This window comes from Episyrphus balteatus, chromosome 1 (assembly GCF_945859705.1).
Source record: "Episyrphus balteatus chromosome 1, idEpiBalt1.1, whole genome shotgun sequence".
In the NCBI taxonomy this organism is placed as follows: domain Eukaryota; kingdom Metazoa; phylum Arthropoda; class Insecta; order Diptera; family Syrphidae; genus Episyrphus; species Episyrphus balteatus.
This window is the reverse complement of record NC_079134.1, coordinates 86,316,845-86,338,760: the sequence shown is the minus strand read 5'-3', so window position 1 is coordinate 86,338,760 and position 21,916 is coordinate 86,316,845. Positions and strand designations below refer to the sequence as shown.

The window sequence follows — 21,916 nt, the reverse complement described above, 5'->3', positions numbered from 1 at the left end:
TTGTCTCGGGTAAATCAACCACAGATGCCATACAGAGTTTAAGAATCCGAATGGAAAAACACCGTGATTTCTCAAGAGATTTGCATACTGTGCTGGTTGATTTCGAAAAGGCATTCGATAGACAACCTCGAGATCTGATAGGGGTGTCCCTGAGACAGCGAGGGGTTCCGCTACGTGCGGATGATCAAGGACATGTACGAGGAAGTAAAAACTAAGGTAAAATGCCCCGCAGGAGTCACCGAAGAGTTCCCAATCAAAGTCGGTGTGCACCAGGGAAGCGTCCTGAGTCCTTTGTTCTTTATCACAGTTCTTGACTTTCTGCTTGAAGGAAGAGTGACGGATCCGAAAGTGAATCAGTTATTCTTTGCTGATGATGGAGGCATCATAAGTGAAGATCCAACATTCTTTCAACGAGCACTTGATGTATGGGTGGATGTTTTGGAGGGAAGTGGGTACAGGATAAGCGCAAAAAAGACAGAATATCTTGATCGAATCAGAAGCAAGAAAATCTGATGAAGTGAGTAATGTCAAAAACACCGTCTTGGATAAAATACAGCATGACCGTTTAAGCTGGTACTGTCATGTACAAAGAAGAAACCCTGAGAACCCAGTTCAAAAGGCGATCGCTACGACGCACAGTGGATCGACTAGTACAAAATTCCGGTCATGGGGTGATTTTTTTTTTTTAGTTTATTGTACGAAATTTTTTTTGAATTGTATAGATAAATTATCCCTTCTGTCATAATCCACAAGTTTTTTTTTATCAAAATGTTTTGGTTCCCAAAATACAGAAGGTCAAGTGGGGACTATTTCACAAGAAAAAAAATGATGGTTGTGTTAGTAATTTTCATACTCTTATATCTAGCTCATTTTTTAAGATACCTTCTCGAAGTAAATTTTTTCCATAAGATAATGATATCTAAAATATATTTTTAAGAAAAAAATTACTAAAAAAAAATTCTAAATAATTCTAAAACCCGTTTTTCTATAACCCTTTTTAAAAACTTCACTTAACTTTGAAAAGGCTTTTAAAAAAATGCTTTCAAGTAGTCTAAGCTTTCTAAGTAGTCTAGAATGAAAGCTCAATATTTTGTGTGTAATATTTTTAAGCTTTTGGATCCGACCGAATCCGACCCCGTTTTTTGGAGCACCATCTTTGTAAATTTAACCCTTAAGGTAGTATTTTTTCTAATCTGCAAGGGGGAGGCTTGGTGTTATTTGGCTAACTAAAAGTGGCATGGGGTAGTTAAAAGCAAGAATGTAACAAAATGTAAATCAGATTGATATAAAATTAAAGAAAGAATGAGTAAAAACAATTAATTTTTAAGTTTTTTGTTAGGAGTAAAGCATTTTCAGATCATAACGAACATATGAAATATTATAAACATACATATGTATTTTTTAACAAAAACTTGATTATAAAGTAGCAATCCAACTTAAGTTTAATTTAAAAAAAAAATATTAAATTTCAATTTATAAAGTCCAGTATCCTGCTGAAGCGAAACGAAAATTTTTATACAAAAACAGCAGAAAGAAAAATTTTGTTATGCTTTTCGTTTCAGAGCACAACAGCTTGGCAAATGACATTCTTACCTGTACTTGAATACTTGGAGAGTTTTCAATAATTTTTCACTATTATTTCTGACTAGTATATTACAAAAGACTGTAGTAACTCAAAAAAAAAAAATTCTCGCTGAATCAGCGAAAAACTGTTTATTTACAAACTTTTCAAAATTATGAAAAAATAATTTTTGTATCAAGTTCCTTTATATAATTTTGAGTTAACCAGTGCGATTTGTTCAAGTCAAATTTCTTGGTCCAAAAAAAATTTGCACCTTTTGAATTTTTATTTCAAGTTTTTTTCTTCAAAATTATTTTCTAGTTTTAATTTATTGACTGTATTTAATTTTGACTTTCGCTATTGACTTTGTAGACTTAGAAACATTTTCGTTTCGCTTTAGCAGCGTACTAAGTAAGCTTAAAATAAGAAAAAAACAAATTGGTGGTTTCGAACTAAAATTTGCCTTACAAAAAAATTGATATTTTAATTATTTCTCGTTTCATTAAATAAAATGTATTTTTTTCGGTTGTTTGAAAAATTTAAACTTATGTAGGTTAGATTACTACTAATCCAGTTTTTATGTTTAAAAAATTGCTTTAAAAAATAGGCACATAATACAATTTCATTCATTTTTAATCTATTTTTTATTCATAAGATTTTTTTGCAAGTTATCAGTATTTCAAAAGACTTTTAAACAAAGTAAACGCTTTTTTTTAATTAATTAATGAGACAACAATGTAAATTAATAATTTTCTGCGTAGTAAAATAAGGATTTGGTAATTTTTGTATGCTAACTGATATTTAGGTAAAAAAAAATTAAAGAACTAAAAAATTTATGTAATTTTTTTTACTGAATTCAATTCTGTGAATTTCAAGAAGCAATATAGCGAAAACCGTTTTAAAATCCGTTCATTAGATCAGAAGTTACAGCCCCATGACCACTTTTTCACAGTTACGATCCACTGTGCGACGTTCCAACGCAATCGCGAGGCAGGCCTAAGAACTCATGGAGAAGACAAATGCAACGACAACTGCATTCAGTTGTTCAGTTGGCCTTAGACATGGAACAATTCAAAATCGAGAAGCCTGCCGACGTTTCCTGAGGTCTACCCGGCGAACCCCATATGCAGAGCCGTAGTGTGAAGCAGTAGAGTGGGAGAGTTGTGAGTTGTGACCCCATCCGAGATCATGACCAGAGATACCCAAAAGAGATGAGAAACTTCTGACGTCATACGGGTTTGCCTACAAGCTGCTTTAGACATTTTTGGATAAGTATGCGTGAAAAAATATACATTTTTGGCTAAGTATACGTGAAAAATCGTAGATTTTTGCTTAGGTGTGCGTAAAAACACCGTGGCTACACTATGTGTGTTTTTCACATTTATTCACGAATACAAAAGAGATTACAACAACACGAAATAAACAAATGGGTTTTGGGGGGTAAAACGTACGAAAGTTTCCCATCTCCTTTGGGTATCTCTGATCATGACTATCGTCGAAATGGAGAAGAAGAATTTTGATTGTTCTCTCGACAATTTTTCTTAAAATTACAGATTTTTAAAGCTATTTGAAAAATTACCAAGAAAACAATCAAAATTCTATTTATACAAATTTAAAGCCAAGCTTTAGAACTTGGTACACTTTTACGTTTCAGAACTTTTTCTGTCAGCATAATTTCAACATAGGAGAACTTGGCTCTTTTTTTAACAGTAATGTATTTGTTCTTACACTAAAGTAATAATAATACCGAATTCTAGGAATTTCCCCCATTAGAGATCAGTGCCCTCGATACATAGAAAAAACTCTTAATGCTGTCATTGAAAAGTGCGCCATTGGTTTTCCATTTCTTTTGGATGTTTTGTTTTTTTGTCAAAGCTTTTAGGTTGGTCTTGCGGAATAATTACATAAATAAATTGCACGACTGGGGTCGCACGTACTTGCTCTTATGCTTAAAGTAACTATAATGTTAAAGCTTTTTATTCAAGAAATTTAAAATTTGATATTTTGAAGAAATTTCATAAGTAGTATAAAAAAATTAAATCTGTTTTTATAGTTAATTAAACTCCGTTTTAAATTATCTTAAAATAAAAAAAAAAATATGCCATTTTATTTCTCGTATAAAAAGGTATTTTTAGAAAAAAATTTCGAAAATTGTAGGAGCCGTTTTTTAAAAAAATAATTTTTTGTATATAAAAATTTTTTAACATTTTTCAAAAAAAAAGTTGGTATGCCATTGTGAAGAAATAATTGATTTACACATAAAAACTAAATTTCAAAATTTTTCATTGATCCGTTTTCAAAAAATTGATTTTTCAAAAAAAAATTTTGAAATATTTTTTAAAAAACCAAAAATGCGTTTTTTGAAAATTTTCTAAAATTTTAATATTATCTTTCCTTACACACTTTTGTACAAAAATTTTCATTTAAATCGGGTTAATGTTGTACGAGATATTCAGAAACGAAAAAAACCGTTCTATGACAGGTACCGTTAATAACGGTACAAAAAATATTTTTTTTATTTGAAAAGTTGGCCCTTATGTGTAGTACTACACACAAAAATTTTAATCAAAATCGTTAGAGTCGTTTTTGAAAAAAATTAACTTTTCTATTTCCGTTATATGGCAGGTACCGTTAGTTTTGGTCATAAAAGAAAAATTTCAATTTCCCCTCTAGGGAATCACCAAAAACTGCTAACTACCAAGTTTGAAGAAAATCACTTCACTCGCTGCAGCTCCAGATAGAGACAGACAGACAGACAGACAGACAGAATTGCCAGACCCACTTTTTTGCCATTCTCCATCATCGTAATGTCATGTAAAATTGTTATCTCGAGTTCGATTTTTTTTACGAATCCTAAACTTGCCCTATAGTACCTATATCGCAAGTAAAAAATAACACGTACAAATATGTTTTGTTTTTTCTTTTGAAAGTGAATTTTTTTCATTACTTATAATGTTCTCATGTGCGTTGTTATCTCCTAATTTCAGATGGCAAATTTTCATCTTGTGTAAAGCCTAGTACGCAGCTGAAGCGAAACGAAAAATTTTCAAGTCTCCAAAGTCGACAACGAAAATGCTAACGAAAAAGTATCATTGAGTATTCTGTCAAAGTCAAAATAAAAACATGCAAAATTAATTTAAAATCAAGAAAAATCAACGGCAAATAATTTTTAAAGTAAGAAATAATTGAATTAAAAGTGAAAAAACCGTCAACACTGCTCTTGGATCAAGAAAAATACACAGGACAGTAAAAAATAAGTGACAAATGAGTGAAAACTCTCCAATTTTTCGCTAGAGATGCGTACTGTAAAACGAAAAGCAAAATGAAATTTTTCGTTTAAGATTTCGTTAACGAAATTTTGTATAAAAAATTTCGTTTCGCTTCAGCTGCGTAGGTAATAGGCTGTAGAATGGTACGCGTATGCATTAACATCATTAATTAATTCATAAAGAATAAGCAAACAATTGGATCAAATAAAGTCAATTTCATTTTTATTGATGATATTTCCTTAATAAAATTGTATGTTTGTATCTTACAAAAATCATAATAAACTAGGTTATTTATTTATGTATTTATTGAAAAACATAACAGGGTCATACGTTCTTAAGTACATTAAGTACACGGTTAAAAATTCTGGAGTATTATTTAATATTTTTTGGGTTACATATAGGTCTACACCAGAAATGTATTAAAATTTAATACATGACAAATATAAAAATTTTTTAGTTAATACAAAATGTATTAAAATTTAATATTGTTGTATTAAAACATAATACAATTTATATTAGAATTTAATACCAAATGTATTAAATTTCATGTATTGCATATTAAAATTTAATCTTTTTATATTAATTTCTAATAAGAATTTTATTAAAAGTCAATACAAAAATATTTCAATTCAATACCAAATGTATTTAAAGTTAATAAAATATATTCTTTTCCTAACTTCATCACTGAAAGTTAATATTAATCATAAATAATTTATAATAATGGTGATATTATTTTATCTGTTTCACAAACTGTGGCATGTAAAATGTATGCATTTTGCTTCGAAAAAACACAAAGCGCCTTCAAATTAGTACAAATTTACAGTTTTTGATTTAATTTTTTTTTTTTTGGAGAAGGTACCTCAAACAATGGATTTTTTCTTTTTTTTAATGGCTGCTGGCGTCCACAGTTCACATAAAACATTGGTCGCCAAATTGTCAAAACATGACTATTTGGCGACCAATGTCAGCTACCGTCATTCTTAATTGTTTAAATTACCAACGAAAAACGCACAAAAACCGAAAAACAACGCACACACACTCATTTTTTAACAATTATTCACCATTTTCCGCGAAGAAACACGAAGAAAACTTGTTAATTTTTAATTTATAATTTTTCAAATGACATTTTATAAATTAAAACAAAAAAATATCCTGTTAACTGTGATTGAAATATATAAAAATTAAAGGCAGACCTGACACGTGTACTGTGGCTGGCGTCGTTTGATTAAAAATTAATATTCTTGTATTACAATTTAATACTTTTTATATTAGTTTTTAATAAATTTGTATTACATTTTAATACAGTTATGTTAAAATGTAATACAAAAATATTAAAATCTAATACAGTGGTATTAAAATTCAATACAAGATTAGAATTAAACGGAGGTTATTTTCTAATAATTTTTGTATTACAAAAAATAAACTTAGTACTTAAATATTGAAATTTAATACAAAAAAGATTAAAAATAATTTTAATATTTTAGAAGTACATATTAATATGTAATATTTTTTGTATTGAAAATTGCTTTAATACAAGAGATGTATTAAAAAATACTCCAGAATTTTTAACCGTGTACGTGTTACCCAGTTATGTTTTTCAATAATTAAAAATATCACCTTTTTTATTTTAATTAATTTTTGTAAGATAAATGCATACAATTTTATTTGGAAAAATGTCACCAATAAAAAAGAAATTGACTTTATTTGATCCATCTGTAACTAAATTATATACCTTCCATAGGGAAGTTTAATTTGCTTTAAAAATCAGTATTTTCAGCCTTATAATAGGTAAGTTAAAAAAATATGTACCTACCTTACTTTCTAGTAATTTCTATTAGAAACTCATACAAAAAAATGATTTACTGTAAAGTTAATCATAAGCTATAAATTTACTAGAAAAGTAAGGTAAATTTCATTCTATTGGGGAGTCATCCCTATTTTAACTTAGTTAAGTTTCAGATGAAAAAAAATTTATAGTTTTACTTTATTCGTAGTTCCTATGGAAAAGACAACATTTTTAATAATTTTCGTAAGAGTAACTTTTATACCATTGATTTTATCGGACTTACCGCAGATTTTCCCTATTTCCAAAAAAAAAAAAAAACACCCTTTAACCCAAAATATTTTTATAGACTACTTTGATTCTTGGTTTCTGTTATAAATCAAATATTTGTACCAATTTTTATTGGTGTAACAATTTTTTCCCAGTTTTTGTGGTACTAGCTCCGAATTTCATCATATCTTTAAAAAAAACACCCTTTCACTCAAGATAATTTTGTACAATTTATAGATTCTTAATTCTTAACCAAACAAAACTTTTTCACCTAGTTTAAAAATTAATAAAATATAAGTCAGCTGTTATGATACCTTTCTCACACACAACTCAACCAAAAAAAAAAAACACCCTTTCACCAAAAATATTTTTAAAAACTTTACGAATCCTTTGTCCCTGCTTTATCTTAAACCTTCATCCCGAATTTTGTCAGTGTAGCATGTTTTTCACATGGGTTTCGGTTATATTTTACCTGTTGAAGTAAAAAAACAAGCACCCTTCTTTTTAATCGTCAATAACTTTTCTTTATTTTTATGTCATTAGATTCAGCATCAAAAATATGTGTTATATGATGATATTCGACAAAAAAATTTTTTCAGTATATTTTTGACCTTCTCCCTCTTGTCCGCGAAAAAACACCCTTCCATCCAACTTTTTTTATAGACTTTTTTGTCCTTGGTTCTTATCCCAAAAGCAAACTTTTTGCCAAGTTTCATGAGTGTAACAATTTTTTTTTATTTCTTGATTTTATGTATTTTACCTGTACTATATTGGTTTTTAATACAGTCAAACACTAAAGGGGCGTCTAGCGCCCACTTCCCCTACATAAAAATTATAAATCACGGAGAAAGATACCTTTTTTCGAAAATTTTAATAAAATGTTTAGGCAACTGAAATTCGAGAAATTATAAACAAAAGAAACTTATAATAAATTAATTGAAAAAAAAACTTCAAAATATTCAGAATAATAACACTGTGCTACAAAATAAAAAAAAATTAATACACCCGATACGTAACATAATGTAGGCTGTTTATATGGTCGAATAATGCATGAAAATATTTTTGTTATGTTTTTGGAACCCTCCATTATTTTTTTTGCAAAAAACCATTTTTACAGACCTTACGAGGTAATCTATCAATATCTGAGTCAATTTAATATGTTATATGTTTTTGGGAACAAGATTTTCAGACCTTTTAAATGATGTATATAAGTCTATTGTTTAAACATATTAAGTGTATATTTTATCCCATAAATCTTGAAAAAGTGATCTTTTCCTCAATTTTTCCAACTTTGCTCATTTTTTATTGCACAATAAAATAAACAAAAAAAATAAACTTAGGTTATATTCTGCAAGAATATATGTTAAGGCACAAATTGGTGTATTGTTTTGTTGAATTTGACCCAAACTGCAGAATCTATGCTACTTTTTCGTAACTAGAAAATATGACATATCATGATGTGAATTGCAAGTTGCACAATAGGGTGCTCGTTATTTTAAAATATTTATAATTTGTATGCTCCTCAGATCTTATATGATTGGAAATAAACTAAAAAAAATATTCCCCAAGTTTCAAGTCTCTAACTTAATTCTAACTCGTGCCGCCAAGCCGTTGATGTTTCTTATGGGAATAACATTGGATTTCTTGGACCTCGTTCGATCAATCTTAAATTCCAGCCAAACCATTTGTTCAAAAAATTTAAAACTTTACAGACTTAAACTTTATAAGTGTAGCTATCATGTAAACATTTTTCAGATTTTTAATTGTTATAATGTTAGAGATTTAGCTTGGTAAAGAAAATCATTTTTTTTAGACTTTTTCAAAAAACGCTTTTAACACGTTTATGCAAAAAAATTTTAAAACATACATTTTTATTTTTATTCACAAATAAGCATTGTATGTATATTTAAAATGTATATTCAATACATAGTTATAACCCCCTTTCCAAAAACATATATATAGATATTGAGAATTTAAAAAAAAATGACTGAGATATTGATAGATTACATCGTAGGGTCTGTAAAAATGTTTTTTTGTAAATAAAAAAAAATGGAGGGTTCCAAAATTATAACAAAAATATTTGTATGCATTATTCGACCATACGAACTGCCTACACTATATAATTTTTCGGGTGTATTTTCAGTGTTGCACCGTGTAGTTGTTATAGTTAAAACGAAAAATCTACCAACCTTTCTCTTATTGTCACAAAAATGTCAGGAAAACGAGCATGGAATAGATTTATGATTGAGTAAGAGAGGTAATCATAATTATAAACAAAAAAACCAACCTGCCATTGTCACGTCCTACGCCCCATACACGTATCGTGTGAATAGGTTGTGAATTGAGTACAGTTAATGTGTCCGTTTCAACAAGTTTTAGTGATCCATCTTCCAAATCCATGTACATGTTCTTACCCTGTAAAATACTCAAGATTAGTCTAAGAAAAACATTGTTCTGTGTATACAAATTTGTAAAAACATGTGGAGGAAACAGAGAGACATGTCCTATTTAAATTAAGTTGGTGATAAAAACATACCTGGTTATATGAGCAGCAGCATAAACAACTTTGAAAACCTACATGTATTTATTTTCGTTTTATTCTGCTATTAATTTTATACAAATATGAGATTTTCCAATTACTTAGATTTGTCTAAAACCGATTAGGCCGAAGTGTTATTTTTCCAAAAAGAAATTACAAGAACTTCTTCCCATAACTTACCAAGCTTCCCATAACTTTTGCGGGACAAAATTTTTTTTCATGGAATGTGTTTGAATGAATTTCCTTATCATAAAAGTCAATTTGTTGGGATGATAAAATGTCGGGAGCAACCGCCAATTCTTAAAAAATCAATTATGTCACTTTTAAATATCTGTTAAATGAGCTCTTAAACGTTATATCGTTATTGTAGAAGGAATCTAACAGCGAAGTTCAAATTGTACTAGTAAAAAGTGAGAAACAAAACAAGTTTTCTTCTTTTAAACGAACAATAATGGCGTATTGAAGGGGGGCTCAGGGGGCAACCCTCCAAGTTAATCTTATTAGTTATGTGTTTTCATCATAGATAATGTACAAAATTAACTAAAACTTGTTCGTTAGTCTTAGAGATTTAAAGGAAGCTCTATACTCAGATACTTGAGCCTCCCTTACCATTTGTTCTACGTTTGGTTGTTATTCTAAACCACAAATAGGTATACAGAAACAAAAATTTAATTTACAATTCATAATTCTATGCAAAATATTGAATTTGCGAAATTATCTCATTTAAGGCTGCATTGACGACAGACTACTTCACTTTGCTGTTTGTGTATAATGTTTGAGATACAACAACTTTGAAAAAATTATAGTTTAAAAATGAAAGGAGGAGAAGAGATAGTACGAAGTTGTGGAGCGCAGTAAAATACTACTGTAGTTCTTTCCACAGCACTGCGTTTCACTCTTAATCAAAGCAGGGGCGTATACAGGATTTCTAGGCATGAACTTGAAAATGTGCTATTTGAATTAAAAATATTATAGTTACTTCGTTTTGCATTTCGAATCGAAGAGTTCTCAGAATAACCAAACAAAAACATTGTGTGATTCGTTTGCTTTTGATTAGGTTTTAGTCTTATGTAAGTCTGACTAATTAAGGCCATCCTGTCCTTAAATTACAGTGTAATGTATAGAGATAGGATTTTCATGCACTTAAAAACGAAAAATATGCGCTTAAAATATGCTCTTAATAATAGAAAATATGCACTTTAAATATGCTTTTAAGGCCACATGAATTTGTAAAATATCAATATTTCTTTAAAATTATAAAAAGATTTTAGTAACTCTTATGAAATCTATACATATACAAAACCATTTCTGAGGGTGCCGTGAAACAACGCCGAGCGAAATGAGGCCGAATTCCAGAATTCGGCCTTATTTAACTTTACAAAAGCGAAATAACGCCGAATTTCAACATTCGGCCTTATTTCACAATGACAAAGGAAATTACGCCGATTCGGCATTATTTCACTTTTTTAGTGAGGCAAATCCTGCTAAGTGAAGCTTAGGAAAAATTTCAATATAACCACCTGCAGTCAGTTTGGTATTGAAATGCCATATTCTTGGCACAGGGACATAAGGCCCAGCCATTTTTTATTTGTTGGACTTAAGTCCCACTTGAGTGAGACATAAGTTCCACATTAAATGTGGGGCTTTTGACTAACTCAGGTTGGACATAAGACCCACATATAAAAGATGGGCGTTATGTCTCACTAACAACAAAACTCACAAATTATGAAATTATCTCCCAACTGGATTTGGGACGGTGTTGTTCCTCTACGCGTCGTCTTTGACTGTCTAAATTTCTACGTAGACAATTGTGTCAAAAATGTAGACAATGTTGACAGTGTAAACAATGAAGTCGACAATGTACAGAATGAAGACAATTCGTTTCAATCTGTTAATCTTGATAGTTATTTCGCGTGGTATATATCAATTTATAAAATGCTTGTGTTGATTTAAGGTCAATATTTGGAATAAATATTGTAATTAAAAAAGGCTATGGTGAACTGGGTTTCGTTTAAATGAAATCTAACAAATATGTAGTTATGGTTATTGCACAGATGGCTGCACCGGCAGCCACAGGCTAAAATAAAAATGGAGATATTAAATAAACTATAAAATCATATTATTTTCAAAAGCATAATGCTTTATCATTTGTCATACAGTCCAAATCACAAAAGGCATCTAAATCTAAGGCAAAAAAAGTTGAAAATTTTTTGTCTACATGGAACAATACTAATTTGGGATAGTTACAAAATTCGATTTTGCACTTATGTCCCACCCTATTGGCGCATACGCCAATCCAATATCTAGTGTATCCAAAGCAGGGCAGCATGTCCCCAGCCTGCAAACTTACTTCACTGTTTATACGCCTTAGTCCTTGGTATTATTATTGTATTTATGTGTATACTAAACAACAAAGATATTTTTGTGTTACAAATTGGCAAACGCGAAGCGGACAAAAATTTGCTTACATGAGAATCTATTTAATTTTCGGAACCCAAACGCGAAGTGGAAAAAAAATTTGGCCCTCGGGAGAATCAATTTCACTTCATTTTGCGCGAATTTTTTTATGAATATATGAATACAAAGAAATTAAAAGTTTACAAGCCAAAAAACCTATGAAAAAAAAAACATTAAAAATACCCCTTTCTCTATTAAAAAACATGAAGAAATTGATATAGGTTTAGTTGTTATGGTAATGTTTTTTTTCTACAACTCAATAGTCAAAACAAACGAGTTTTACATTTTGTCTACCCGTGCCAGAACGGGTATCTTAAATACCATCCTCAACTTTGATGTAGGATATATCCCACAGTTGGACGTCTATAATAACTATCGAGAACCCATTTTATGGAAAAATAAGTCCCCTAGAACTTAATTCTTGAAAGTTTTCCAAAAAAGTCACACACAGACGTTTTACCCCCACCATACATATGAGCCACCCACAATAGTTCCAAGTTGGATCAACTAAACTGCACTGGCTTAGAGCTTTCATAGATAATCACACATGAGTTGTACAATGCAAACTGAACCAACCTTTTTTGTAAGTAGTTCCTCCCATATCCCAACTTTCGCAACGAACTAAAATTCGTGCGAATTTTTATTTTCACACCTCAAAATTGAGTCTCTCGTGGGCCAAATTTTTTTTCCGCTTCGCGTTAGGGTTTCGAATATTAAATAGATTCTCATGTAAGCAAATTTTTGTCCGCTTTGCTTTCCACTAATTAAAACAGGTGGGATTTATTTTTTTCTTATCTTTGTATTGTGATTAATTTGAACGCCCTATTTGCGACATAATTTTCCAAATGACCCGCGCTAATTATGCGAGGTTGGTTACATTCAGTTTCTTTTTCATTTAAAGAATCTAGAACAAAAAGCGAATAAAGTAGAGCAAAATTTATTGTGCATTATTGTTTTATATTTCAAATAGTGTGGGGCTTATGTCCCAGTTAAATAAAAAATATGTGGGGCTTATGTCCCATTCAAGTGGTATAAAATTCTTAAATTAAATGTCAGCCCACTCCCATAAATAAAAAGTGGGCGTTCTGTCCCTGCTCCAAGTTTTTATCACATCTTGAAACTAATCTAAAGGCCCAAAGGGAACCTATACCCCGATGGGATGGACATAAGTCCCAAATTGGTATTGGGGCCATTGTTTCTCATAAATTTCTCAGTTGGAACTCGATGTTATTTCACTTTGACAAAGTGCATTAAAGCCGAATGTTGAAATTCGGCGTTATTTCGCTTTTGTACAGTGATATAACGCCGGAATTCGGCGTTATTTCGCTCGGTGTTATTTCACGGCACCATTTCTGAGTTCAAAGATGGAACTTTTTGGAAAGATTAGGGTTTTCTCAAGAAAAAAATAAATAAAATTGATCGTGTTTTTTATGAGTTTGGACAACGTTGGTTTGTCAGTTTTGCACAGCATTTGCTTACGTTTTTTACTTTTTTCCAATTGACTTTCAGTCACTTTTAGTCAAAAATTTCAAGCGTGTAATTTCGTTATTTTTGCCAATTTTTGCGAAAATATTCACGAAAAACATGCATTTATTTCCAAAATATGTCAAAATATGCAAAAAAAAAAATGCAAAAATATGCACTAAGAATTGATTGGCTATATAGAGCTATGTCTAGTTTTGGCATCCCTGCAAAGCTCGTCCGGCCGCTGAGCAGGATGACGATGGAGAATGCACGCTCCTCCTTCAGAGTCGGTAAGAACCTAACCGAAGCATTTGATGTCGAAAAAGGTTTTAGACAAGGCGACGCACTGTCATGCGATTTTTTGAACATCGATCTTGAAAGAATTATACAGAACTCAAACGTCAACACCAGAGGCACCATCTTTCAAAAGTCCGTTCAGCTGCTTGCATATGCCGACGATATTGACATAATCGGAAGAACTCAGCGCGATGTCAATGGCGCTTTTGTAAGCATTGAAACGGAAGCGGCAAAAATGGGTTTAAGGGTGAATGAGGGCAAAACCAAGTATATGCTGTCGTCAAAAAAGGACACACAACACCGACGCATTGGACAAAACGTCACCATCGACAGCCATAACTTCGAGGTAGTAAAGGACTTCGTCTACCTAGGCTCCGCTATAAATACGGAAAACAACATCAGCGCTGAAATCAAACGGAGAATTACTCTTGCCAACCGCTGCTACTTTGGTTTGAGAAGGCAATTGACCAGCAAAGCCCTCTCTCGAGCAACTAAGGTGTCCCTATACAAGACCCTTATCATCCCAGTCCTGCTATATGGTGCAGAAGCATGGACTTTAACGAAGGCGGATGAAAACATCTTGGATTGTTTCGAGAGAAAAGTTCTTCGTGCGATTTTTGGTCCCGTGTGTATTGATGGTGATTGGAGAAGAAGATACAACAACGAGCCTTACGGGTTGTACAAGGACGCTAACCTAGCCAAGAAAGTGAAGGTGCAGCGCCTGAGATGGCTAAGTCACGTGGAGCGCATGGACAACAATGCTCCGGCCCGGAAAGTTTTCGACTCCAACCCAGATGGACGGCGCAGTAGAGGAAGACCTCGTCTGAGGTGGCGCAACCAAGTGGAAGGGGACCTCAATCAACTTGGCGTGCGCAACTGGAAGCAGCGAGCTAAGGATAGAGCTGGCTGGCGAAGCTTGTTGGTTGAGGCCCAAATCCACAGCGGATTGTAGCCGCCTTACGACGCTGGTCACCCTAAGTAAGTAAGTAAGTAATTGATTGGCATTTTAAAGGAAATATCCTGACTCGTAAACATAATTCGTTGCCATGCTTCCAAGGTGTTCCTAAAAAACATGCATTATTATGGTAGAAATATACAAGTCCTTCTATTGAATAATTTGCCTTTAAACAACTCTGCATTGTTTTCCGCTAGTCCAGAATTATTTTACAAATTAAAATAAAAATCATTTTTATTTAATAACACTGGTAACTTTCGAATTAATAGTCTTCCTAACCTCAGGCAAACGAATCGCAAAGTTTTGAAAAAAAAAATGCATTTGAAAAATGCAATTTTTTTTAAATTTTGTTTTAAAATTGTACGCGAATTTGTATTTCCTTTAGGACGAGAGGGTTACAGGATTCAAGTACCTCCGTTTTATTTAAGTTTTTGTATTCTGAAAGGTTCTGAAAGGGTACAAAACTTAAATAACATGGAAAAATTACCTAATAAGAAAGTCGGATTTCTTAAGAAAATAAATTTTATCTCGGTTATTTATGGAATATTCTCAATAATGTTATACCATTTTGAAAAGAGATTTGAACATACTAACTTTTAAGGTAACTTGCCGAAACATCGTAGTGCATTTTTTTTATACTACGGTTAATTGAATTAGAGTCATGTAAAATTTTTTAGTACTTACTTGGCCAAAAAAGTAATATTTGCTTTAAAACTGATGCAGCTGAGTTAAAATTTTTGAATACATTTGGTAGCAGGGTTATTCAAGGTTCCGTAACAAAAGGAAAAAAATGAGAAAAATTAAGATTTGTAGTGACGGCACATGAAAAACCGTCACAGGGTGACCATTTTTTCGGCCTTTTTTTTCAAATGCCCATTACGCACAAAATATATGGCTGCGATTTTTTTTATTATTTTTCTGATAACTGTCACCACCTACCCTATCTAGCGTTTTCGTTTCGACGTTAACTTTTGGGACAACCTGTATATACATAGAAAAGTAATATAAAAAGTATCTATAAGAGTTTAAGTATTGCCATTTAGTGTTTTACATTTTAAGTAGATTTTACGATATAGTTTAGTATTAGTTTAATTTGCATTTACTATTTCATAGATTTTCAATACACCTTCTCAAATTAAATTTGCAAATAAAATCCTAGCTTGTTAACAAGTCTTTTGTTAATATATCGGCAATCATATAATTTGCTGATATATATTTTAAATTAATAAAACCTTTTTCGAAAATGTCTCTTACAAAATGTACTTTAATATCGGTATGTTTACTTCTCGCATGGTAAACAAACGAATCGCAAAGTTTTGAAAAAAAAAATGCACTTGAAAAATGCAATTTTTTTTAAATTTTGTTTTAAAATTGTACGCGAATTTGTATTTCCTTTAGGACGAGAGGGTTACAGGATTCAAGTACCTCCGTTTTATTTAAGTTTTTGTATTCTGAAAGGTTCTGAAAGGGTACAAAACTTAAATAACATGGAAAAATTACCTAATAAGAAAGTCGGATTTCTTAAGAAAATAAATTTTATCTCGGTTATTTATGGAATATTCTCAATAATGTTATACCATTTTGAAAAGAGATTTGAACATACTAACTTTTAAGGTAACTTGCCGAAACATCGTAGTGCATTTTTTTTATACTACGGTTAATTGAATTAGAGTCATGTAAAATTTTTTAGTACTTACTTGGCCAAAAAAGTAATATTTGCTTTAAAACTGATGCAGCTGAGTTAAAATTTTTGAATACATTTGGTAGCAGGGTTATTCAAGGTTCCGTAACAAAAGGAAAAAAATGAGAAAAATTAAGATTTGTAGTGACGGCACATGAAAAACCGTCACAGGGTGACCATTTTTTCGGCCTTTTTTTTCAAATGCCCATTACGCACAAAATATATGGCTGCGATTTTTTTTATTATTTTTCTGATAACTGTCACCACCTACCCTATCTAGCGTTTTCGTTTCGACGTTAACTTTTGGGACAACCTGTATATACATAGAAAAGTAATATAAAAAGTATCTATAAGAGTTTAAGTGTTGCCATTTAGTGTTTTACATTTTAAGTAGATTTTACGATATAGTTTAGTATTAGTTTAATTTGCATTTACTATTTCATAGATTTTCAATACACCTTCTCAAATTAAATTTGCAAATAAAATCCTAGCTTGTTAACAAGTCTTTTGTTAATATATCGGCAATCATATAATTTGCTGATATATATTTTAAATTAATAAAACCTTTTTCGAAAATGTCTCTTACAAAATGTACTTTAATATCGGTATGTTTACTTCTCGCATGGTAAACTGGATTTTGGAGCAGCTGTTGGGCGCTTAGATTGTCTCCATACAGCACAATGGGATTTGTAGCGACATATCCGAAACCAATGTCATCTCTTGATGACGGGTTGCGCAAGTAGAGAAGTTCTTTAGATTCAGAAGAAAGCGCCATGTATTCCGCTTCTGTGCTGCTGGGTGCAACAGTAGGCTGTTTCCTGGACTCCCATGAAACCGCGCACCCAGCAAGAATGAACACGAACCCAGTAAAAGATCGTCTATCATTCGAATCTCCACCCCAGTCAGCATCAGCGTACCCAACTAAGAAGACTTTCTGAAAATAAGTTTCAAATTTATTGTTTTATTTAAGTATTTGAGCAAATGCTTTGCAGCTGTAAAATGCTCTTTATGAGGGTTTTTATTGAACTGCGACAATTTAATCAAAGATCTCACGAAACCAATTTTCAGCAGGACACTAGCTATTTAGTTTTTGATTCCACTGCCTTCCGGACTGCTTAGGTCCGTACAAGGCTTTCACCAGCTTACATACTTTTCTCGGATGTTCTTTGCTCACAAAATGTTCAGGTTGTTCCATATATGTAATTGTTTTGATCTAGCTCACTGTTGAGGTATGCAGAGGTTATGTCAATTTGGTGTACGAGCAATTTTAACTCAATGGCCAAGGCAATTACAGGGGCGTATACAGGTTTGCTTCTTGGGGGGGGTCATGCCAATTTTTTTTTTTTTTTTTTTCAAAAGTTTTGATAGCAGGCATAAACCTGAAAATGGGCTTTTTGAATTATTAAACATTAAAATTTGTGCGTCTTGCATTTCGAATCGAAAAGTTCCGAATGTAGTTCTAAAAATAACCAAACAAAAACGGTATGAGATTCGTTTAAGTTTAGCGTTAAGCCTTAAAGCCTAGAACGCTGCTGATGTGAAAAGAAATTTTTGTCGGTCTCCACGAGGACAACAAAATGCTTGCGAAATCTGGACCGAAAAATACTCAAAAATTGCCAAACATAAATGAAAAAAAAAGCAAACACGCATCGCAGAAAGACATGCAATGACAAAATGAACAACAAAAACAAACAAAAAAACTCAAAATATCATTTTTCCACACACAATGAATGTCCCCGGAAATTGTTTGTGTGCGAAAAAGAAGTTTAGACTTTCAATTTCGTTGTGCCGAACAGCGTACTACAGAACGAAAAGTTGAACGAAATTTTTGGTTTACCATTTCGTTGTTTCATTTTTGTATTGGATTTTTCGTTTCTTATCAGCAGCGTACTAGGCTTTAATTTTGACCAATTGAGGCTATCCTCTCCTAAAAATAAAATGTACTGTACGAGTGCTTCGACTGAATAATTTGCCTTAAAACAACTGTTCATTGTTTTCCGCTAGCCCAGAAAGAAATAAAAATCGTTTTTACTTAATAACAGTTTTAACTTTTGAATTAAAAGTCTTCCTAACCTCAGGCAAACGAATCGCAAAGTTTTGTAAAAAAAATTGCATTTGAAAATATAATTTTTTTAAAATTTTGATTTAAAATTGTGTGGGAATTAAAAATACCTCTATTAAAATAGTAAAGACAAGAAAAATAAATTTGGCGATGTTTTATTCGTCCGTTTTCAGGTATTAATCAGCGGTTTACAATATAAAAAACATTCAGTTGTATTTATTAGACTAAGCCCTGCTTTTTCAATCGTCAGATAGACTGTCAGAAGAATAAATGTCACTATAAAATGGGAGCGTATCGGAATCCCGCTTTTTAAAATCCCGTTTTTCGAAAATCCCGAAAAAAAAGTTTCAAAATCCCGTTTACTAAAATACCGCTTTTTTAAATCCCGTTTTCTGAAATCCCGCATTTTATAATCCCGTCAAATCCCGAAAATCCCGATTTTTTTTTACAAAATACATGCTTAATTCACAGATAAAAAAATCATGAGAAATAGACAAAAAATTAGTAAACTGATTTTTTGCGTTGTAAAGCCCACACAATATGTACCTTCAACACATTATGAAAACGGTATTTCTTTTATAAAAACATAAAATGATTAAAGCCTTAAATTGAGTTCACACATAAAAGAAATTTCATTTATTTAAATATCAAAATTGTTGAAATGCATCCAAATATAAGTTGAATTATATTTAAATGAAATTTCTTTTGATTATGTAGTGTGTACTTAATTTAAGATGTTGTGATCATTTTATGTTATTATTAATCTATGGGATTATCACGATTTGATTGTTCTTCTGAAACTTTAAAGTAAATATTAGTTTGTTAATTGATTTCTTTTTAGTATCACATTCCTTACTTTTTCTTATCCTTTTTATATATTATACTTTTTGTTAAAGGTTCTAATTAAATGCGTTTAGAACAATCTCTCATTTTTTAATTTGTTTTAGTATCCCGATTTTGCAAGCAAAACAAGTTGTGGGATAATAAAAAACGGGATTATAAAAATCGGGATTTCAAAAAGCGGGATTATAAAAAGCGGGATAATGAAAAACGGGATTTTAAAAGCGGGATTTTAAAAAACGGGAATATAAAAAGCGGGATATCGAACCCAACCCCTATAAAATAAAACATTTATTCCTAGGAATAAGCTCTAACTTATGTTTATCTAACTATTGAAAAAATTAGCCCTAAGTGATATTTAATAATAACATTTAAATTGCCTTAGATAAGGTTGCTTACATTGCTTCTATAATTGACTGGCCATTGATGATTAACAAATCGATAGTTGTTTCAAAAAATGCAACAGATCTAGCAAATTTAGTATGTACAAAATACTGTTATATTCTGTAAGCAAACAAAATTCACCAAATTTTATCAGACGAATGTATTGAACTGGAACATTGCAAAAAACTAAAAAGATTTGAGAAATGATATCCTTCTTTAACATTTTGCCGATGACGAATTTTATCAACAAAATTAACCTCCACACAGCAAGGCCACAGAAAGCTTCCATATTTAAAACATATTTTATTCACTTCATCATATAAAAAAATAGAAGATATGGCTGCTTCTTTTATTTGCTGGTAAGCAGTGTCTTGCCCTTAAGATATTATTTTTGTGTACCTACCCGATTCAATTTCTTTTAAAAAGCTTTGAATATAATACTTATCCGGATTTTGTTTCCATACAAAACTCTACAGCACAGCTCAACTAATATTATCGAACGAATCAAAATAATCCTAATCCAGCATAGCGCTCGCTAAAATATGACCACATCCCCAAAATATGGTAAAATAGTTTGTTTGAATACCAAAAATTTTTTTTACTTTTGATTATCGTTCATGTTCTAAAACTTCAACATTTTGAAAATAATCGTACTCAAGAGATTTCAGTATCACATAACAAATTCTTTTTTAAGTTCTGAGTTCTTGGGGGGGGTCATGACCCCGTGACCCCCCCCTTGTATACGCCGTTGGGCAATTACCAGCCTTATTGTGGAATACCTGGTGACTGGAGAGAAAGTTTCAGTAAAATCCTGGCCATACTGCAGCCCTTAGCTAGTCTTGCTTTCAACCGCTCAATTTTGCCACATTTATCCCTTTTGATATTAAAAACCCACTTGGATTTTATGGCCTTACGAGATGCTGGCAAATCTACTAAAACCCAGGTTTTATTATCCAACAATGAATGATGTTCAGCATCCATAGCATTCTGCCACAATTGTGAGTCTTTACCACGAAGGGCTTCCTGTACGGTTTTTGATACATCATCACAATTTTGCCCAACATTCATCATAAAATTCAAAGAATTTGACCTTCGTCTTAAATTTGACTTTTTCTTTGATTTATTTTCTAAGTTTCTAACTCTACCACTTCTTAAAATTCTAGGACTAACCTGGTTTCCATTTTCAGTAGATGCCTCTTTAGTACTGGCATTGGAACACATTCGTAGTTCATCATCCTCACAGTCCTCGAATTCATCATCATCTCCAACAGGAATGTCATCAGAAAATTCATATTCTTCATTAGGCTCACGTTCAAAAACAGCAACAGCCTCGTCGACAAACTGACCAGCAACAACATCTTGTGGGACACCAGCAACAACAAAATTTTGTGGAGAATCAACAACAACAGCTTCATTTACAACGGGTATTCCAATTTCGCACAGGTCTTCATGCTCTTGTCCGAGGGCATCTTCAAATTCGGTTTCATCACCTTCTACTTTGAATGAATCGATTTGTGTGAAATTATTTTTACCGAATTCTTCTTTCGATGACTCGATAAGAACATATTCAGAGTCTGTAAGACATATTTTAGACGGATTCTCAATAAATTTAACATCTCGACTTATATGAATCTTACCCGTTTTACGTTCATATAATCTATAGGCTTTAGCCTCTCCAGAATAACCAACCATTAAACATTCAAAGCCTCTTGGGCTGAATTTGGAATTACCTGTTTTTTTTTTATTCAGCATGAATGCCTTGCATCCGAAAATCCTCAAATGATATACGTTTGGTTTAAATCCAAACCAAGCTTCGAAGGGTGTTTGAAGCTCCAATAACTTCGTTGGTGATCTGTTTCTAAGATAAGCAGATGTGTTTATTGCCTTAGCACAAAAACTTTGCTTCATATCAGCTGCGATCAGCATACAACGCGCCATATCTAAAAGAGTTCTGTTTGCTCTCTCAGCACACCCGTTCTGCTGTATATTTATATTTTAAAAAACTGTCAAACTCTTTATTAACGTATTCTCTCCCGTTGTCGCTTCTCAAAATTTTGATTTTATTACCAGTCTGTGTCTCTGCCATTACCTTAAACGCATTAAAAAATTTAAGCGTCTCACTTTTTCTGACGTAAAAAGTAGACAAAAATCATCATCAATGATCATCGATGAAAGTCAGAAAGTATTTTGTGCCTCCATTTGATACACTTTTCATTGGCCCACAAATATCGCTGTGGATAATTGAAAGCACAGACTCACTCCTATTTTCTGATAATGCAAAAGGTAAAGATGACATTTTCCCCCTCAGACAGACCTCACATATTATAGCAGCTTTGTTTATTTTTTGAGAACTG

The 21,916-nt window shown here is 31.8% G+C and overlaps 1 protein-coding gene across 12 annotated transcripts in view; it reads right to left on the bottom strand.

Moving 5' to 3' along the window:
• Positions 1–21,916, bottom strand: part of LOC129906890 (protein Fe65 homolog) — a 359,219-nt gene that overhangs the window by 159,943 nt on the left and 177,360 nt on the right. For all 12 annotated transcript variants that reach the window (XR_008770866.1, XM_055982875.1, XM_055982874.1 and 9 more), the window contains one exon: positions 9,171–9,298. Coding sequence is in view for 11 of the 12 variants with exons in the window: in XM_055982875.1 (XP_055838850.1) it covers positions 9,171–9,298 (128 nt within the window). In the remaining variant the exon portion in view is untranslated. The remainder of the gene's footprint in view (positions 1–9,170; positions 9,299–21,916) is intronic.